This window comes from Silene latifolia, chromosome 3, assembly GCF_048544455.1.
Source record: "Silene latifolia isolate original U9 population chromosome 3, ASM4854445v1, whole genome shotgun sequence".
Classification (NCBI taxonomy): domain Eukaryota; kingdom Viridiplantae; phylum Streptophyta; class Magnoliopsida; order Caryophyllales; family Caryophyllaceae; genus Silene; species Silene latifolia.
The window spans coordinates 79,808,890-79,814,889 of NC_133528.1; the positions used below are offsets into that span (position 1 = coordinate 79,808,890).

At 34.6% G+C, this 6,000-nt stretch overlaps 1 protein-coding gene across 4 annotated transcripts in view; it reads right to left on the bottom strand.

The window, feature by feature from the left end:
- LOC141647739 (transcription factor BHLH42) overlaps positions 1–4,303 on the bottom strand; it is a 34,935-nt gene extending 30,632 nt beyond the window's left edge. For all 4 annotated transcript variants that reach the window (XM_074456051.1, XM_074456050.1, XM_074456049.1 and 1 more), the window contains exons 1-2: positions 3,925–4,303; positions 2,975–3,232 (exon numbers count right to left, since the gene is read on the bottom strand). In XM_074456051.1, coding sequence (XP_074312152.1) covers positions 2,975–3,232; positions 3,925–4,034 — 368 coding nt within the window. In that variant the 5' untranslated portion in view covers positions 4,035–4,303. The remainder of the gene's footprint in view (positions 1–2,974; positions 3,233–3,924) is intronic.
- Positions 4,304–6,000: the final 1,697 nt, after the last annotated feature.

Sequence of the window (6,000 nt, forward strand, 5' to 3'; positions counted from 1 at the left end):
CAATTCACATTCAAAGTCATTACCACTTTCTCAATTAGGGTAATAACAATAGAAAAATGTTATACGAAACTATAACCATTGTTATAGCCCTGATTGAATTATATATATCAAAATGATGCTACTGAGATGTTTTGGCAGGACTTTGCTCCTACTTTTGATTCGAATCCTTGTTGGCTCGGTGGTTTGTGTCGAGTTATTGCTTAACGGCTAACGCCCGTCCTTGAGACCCTATTTGTATTAGTGGATATATTCATCTGATAAACATTATCTCACAAGTCACAATAAATATTAGCTATAATTTATTTATTTTAATGTGGACATGGGAAAATTAATTCCATGAATCTAATATTCATTGTTATTTCTATAAACTATTATGTACAAAGTTGATATAGTTCTAAGCACAAACGTTGAAATATACACCATCGATCTAACTCCACAAATTGTTACGTACATTTAATTAAAAAACTACCCACAAAAGAATAAAAGTGTAAACAACTGTTGAATTAAAGGTAGTATTATAGTAATAAAATAGGGATGAATATTGTAGGGAGAACAAATCAATTACGAAAAAAAAGAAAGAAGAATATGTAATTTTGATATAGCCCGTAAAGGTGCAGTTTAGTGGTTAAAACTTGAGTGAAATTCCCATGAAACTCGGGTCCAAGCTTCCTGAAGAGCACAATTTTTTTGATATATTGTGGTAACTAGTGAAAGCAGCTTGTCGTTGGGTCGATATCATAAGAAGGAAGTATTAAAAGCTTGTTGATAGTTTTGGTTTTAGCCATAGGGTTGAAGTGGTCACTGCAATTTAGGCCATAAAAAGCATAAGATGCTAACTGCAATTACTCCCAATTATGCACACTCTTTATATACTTGTATACTATAACTAACCCTCCCTTCTTTAAACCCATTATTTTCATAGCAGTCTTGTATTATGTCTCATACTTATTACACCTTTCTTCCAAGTGTACTTTGTCTTATCACCTTTCATTTCACATTTTCATACACTACAACTACTTCTTTGAGACAAACTGGAATGTATTCAATTGCTATATTCACGTACAATCAATTATACATGTACTTTAAAACAGTAACTTCAATTGTGGCCGAGGGCGACCGGTATATATATATAGCCGTGTTGTTTCGACAAGAAATTTGAAAAAATGTTTCAGAAACAATAAAAAAGGAAAAAAGAAGAAAATTTCGAGAAATAAATAAATCAATTAGAATTAGTAGAAACTATTTAAAAACTTTTTGAATAAACCTTGTATGATAAAAGCATCTCGTAGACGATCAAATTAAATAATAACTTACAACGTTAGAATATGCGTGTGATCGCATTTTGCAATTTTATGTTGTTCAACATATTTAACGGTATCTGAAAAATACAATATTCTAAGAAAAGTCTATTGAAACTTTTTTTACTATTTAAAATTTTATAAATCGACATCTAACTATAGCTAATAAAAATCTATAGATTGGTTAATGGCTATTAATATTTCTTTTTGGATGATAAAGGGACATTTATTTACTGCCAAGGTAGCTTAGGCTATTCATAGAACTTAGTTACATCGCCTTCTAAAGAAGGGACTATACATTTCAGCAAAGAATACGGAAAACAAGTAATGCAGCTGAGCAAAAGTATGATTCCAAATTAGGGTAGCTTTCTATAGTGGAAGAAGTTGGGAATTAAACTCACATAACAAAACAACCAACAAATGGTAAAAAGTGACTCCTTTCCGAAGACATAACAACAGTAAACATTCATTAGCCTATATGGACTATTCAATGGGTAAAACATAAAATAATACTCCTATTCTAGTCATTTGTTGTCTTTTTTTTTTTTTTTTTTTTTAGTGTCTCAGTCAATTGTTGTTCTTTTTATTTCACTTGTCATTTAGTAATTGTTCCCCTCCTATTTTCTTGGTTTTTGTGGCAAAACCAAAGGAAAACAATTGATTGGGATGGAGGGAGTATTCCGTATATCTGAATCATTTGTTTATACTTTTTATTCTTTATAAAAGATATTTTAATCACAGGTAAACAAATAACTGAGACAAAGCGAGTGATTTATACTCCAATTATCGTAAAGAAACTAATCGAAGTGTATACATATTTTGGTAATTTTACGGTAGTAACCGTATTCTTTATGAATACGGTTCAACAACATCAGAATCTTTTTGGGATTAAGGCTTTGTTGTTGTTGTTGAACCCTATTCTTTATGAATGTAATTGTTTTCTTTTGTTGAAAACTTTTGTAATTGCCTCTGATTGCCTTAATGCGGTCACTACTATCATGAGTAAGGCTCCCCCTCGTGGCCAATTTGCTAATATTATCTTTGAGTGTAGGGAATTGTTGGAGGGCTCTCCTCGTTTGAAGATAATGTTTGAGAAGAGATCGGCTAATGGAGTGGCGGATGCACTTGCCAAATTATCCTTAGATGATACTAGTTTTTGTAATGGTTGTTTTAATTGGAACTTTGCTCCTCCTTTTGTTCTTCGGTTATGTACTAATGACTTTATGACAGCCATCGAGCAGCTTCCCCGGCTCCGACCCGCCCCCTGACGTACGTGAACTTTTCCATTATTTAATGTTATGCACTCGTTTTCCAAAAAAAAAAAGAAAACCTTTGTAATTTAGTCATTTCAATTCGTGTACTTTGGATTCGATGGTTTGTATAGAGCTCTCCCCAGCTGGCCCCTCTCCTTGACTCGCCTTATTGTTTGTAAACTCCGTTTTTTAATTTAAGCTCCTAATTTCCCCAATAAAAAAAGGAATCTCCTAGCTTTGCCACTAATTAAGAAAAGAATGGGTTTGAAATTATGATTTTCTATGTTGAAAACTTAAAATGTAATGTGCCCTAATAAAAAGATCATCTAACTTTGCTTACATGCTATTGTGTGACGCAAGCCATTTGTTTACATCTCAACTATGCGGGTTGCGGTAAAAAAAATGGTGTATTTAGTTACTTACCCTACCCCAGGAGGGAAAGAGAATGAGACACACATTAGATAGAACCATTCTGTCTCCGTTAAATCCTCAGGTGACAATGCCGCAGTTGGACGTCGACCGTGCTGATTGGACTCACCGGCCGATAACGAGTCGTAGAGTTCTCTTAGTTGCTGACTTCTTTGAAAAGATACTTCCTCAGTGGTTACGTCCATTGATGGTTGCACAGTTTTCCTCGTCTTTATTGCGCCGTTGTAGTACCCAGCTGCCCATTGCAATATTCTACATTCACATAAATATCCAAACATATATATCAGGATCTCAAATAATACGTAAGGGTAACAAAAAGAACTCAATTTATTTTGAACCGCAATTTCTTTGTTACTAAGCGTCGCAAGTATAACTATTATAAATATAGATGTCATCTATTTTATCTATTAAAATTATTTGTTGATCTGAACTTCCATGATTAGGATTCGGAATTCAAAAAATACTATCAAAGATTCAAAGTTGATTCTTGAAAAATTACTCGCTAATTACTAACAAGAAAAAAGATGTGAACAATTTAAGAAGCTATGACATCCAGTAGGTCTCATTACATGCTACCATGTTTTTCTGAAACCTTCAGACACCCCATATGTGACCATTTAAAAATGGTCACATTTTTACCTAAGTCATCATTAATATTAAAATTAACAATGATTTTTGGATAAACTAGTATGACCTTATTAAACTCAATTAGTGTTGATTTGGAAAGTTTTACAATCTCGTTGTAAATTATTTTCATTTACAACGGTTATTATAAACAAGAATTTTTTGTACGAAGTATTAAACCAGAGTAACCTGATAAAAAATCTCATCATTGATAAAAGATTCTGGTAGTTAAATAGATGATAAGAGGTTTGAATGATCAGTACCACGTTCCAAGTGATGACAAAAAAAGAATAAGTAGAGATGAGATAAAATAATAATACCCTTGTTGAGGGCAAAATTGCCAAAAGAGAGAGTAAGTCCATTGAACAGCTTGAACAGCAGACTGTAACATTTGCTGAAGTTGCACATCATTTGAAATCTGAACCGCCATTCAATATTTTTATTCCTATTTTACCCTCCTTACTAACAACTTTACGTTTCTTCAAATCAAGATATCATAGTGTGTATGAGGAGAAGAATGGTGAGAAAATAAAGAATGTTGAGAATCATTGACTTGCAGATGAAACACAAAAGTTGGTGATTTATCCTTTTTCCATTTTTATTTTTATGCAAATAATGGTGTAGTTAGTTGGTATAATTGTAGGGTTTGAGTTTTTGTTAGGAATAGTTTAGTGAGACTTTTTGAGCGGAGTTGTGAGTGTTTTTGACTGGTCGCTACACCAGACAGTTTTAAGTGATTTTTGTTGACAACTAAACTAGTTTTAAGCCCGTGCAAATTGCACGGGTTATTTTTCAAACATTTGTTCATTTGTTATTATCAAACATTTAACAAAATTAGATAATATTGTTACCTTTGCGAATTCACACACATAGATATAATATAAAATACATGTAAATATTAAATCTAAAATTTAATATTCATATATCAATGTAAAATAATTATTAAAAAAATATTAACAAACATCTAAATTACAAAAATTATGATTTAAAAAAATTATATTAAAAAAACTTGATGTTTATATTATTAAACGATATCCCTATTATATCGTATATATTTAGTGTATAATAATATCTAACCTAATTTAGTATATTGTATATTAGGTTTTCCTCCTTTGTAGGCTTTAGTTAGGGCAACTGTTTCTTGAGCTCTTGTATTTAAAGTCATGTATCTTTTGTTTATCATTCAATCAATAACAACGATACATTCTACCATCTCCCTTGTGTTCATATTTTATCATGGTATCAGAGCTTAAATCGCAAGTTAGAGACGGGACATAAAGAACATCTTTAAGAGTAAAATTGTCATTCAACACAACTTTTCCATGCTCCTGTGTCACGATTTGTGAGCCATCGGGTAGGCTGACTGTGGAAGCTCTGCCTCGCCAAATATCAACAAGTAAATCCCGCCTTCCTGTCATATGATGTGAACAGCCACTATCAAGTAACCAGTGACCATATCGAGTATCATTCATACCTGCGTTTTTCTGACCACCGTCACTTTTATTAGCCAAAAGCGATCGCAATTGAATGACCTCGTCTGGAGTAAAAGCTTGCGCCTCATCATCAGTGACAGTAGCTGCGTTGGCTTGCTGGTTTGAGCCACCACGTCCTCTGCCTCCCTTTCCACGTCCTCCGTTTCTGCCTCGGCCACGGCCTCTTCCTTGGATGCGCATTTTTTCCCAACATTTATCTTCCGTGTGCCATAATTTATTGCAATATGTGCATCGAATAACATTCGTAATAACATTCGTGCTATCACCTTCTGTTGTGGAATCCCCATTAACTTTCGCTGCCATGGCTGCATCGATGGGTTCTTCCTTTGCTTTGGTGACTGCACGATGACGTTCTTCTCGCAAAATTAGGGCATACGCTCTCGTCAAAGCAGGGACTTCATCCTCCATCAACAAATTAGACCGGATATTGCCATAAAGAGCACCATCAAGACCCATTAGAAACTGGTGAACCTTCTCTTCCTCGCGCTCTTTAAGCATTTCCGCGGCTGCTCCACAGGTACAACGTGGTACTTTGCTGTAATTCGATAACTCATCCCAAAGCGCTTTTAATTGAGTATAATACTCGACTACGGACTGGTTCTTTCCTTGCTTGCACTCGTTGAGATCACTCTTGAGTTGGTGTACTCGTGGTGCATTGCCACTGGAATACCTGTCCCGTAGTTCCTTCCAAATCTCAACAACAGATTCGGAAAAGGCTATACTAGGATGAAGTTTTGGGTGAATCGCGTTTCGCAACCATGCTTTAACCATGGCGTTGCATTGCCGCCAAGCAACGCTCTCAAGAGTATCTGCCTCTCCTTCCTTAATCACCGGTTTCTTTACGGTACCCTCGATGAAACTCAACTTGTTTTTAGCATCGAGACCGTTTCGTACCGCATCCGC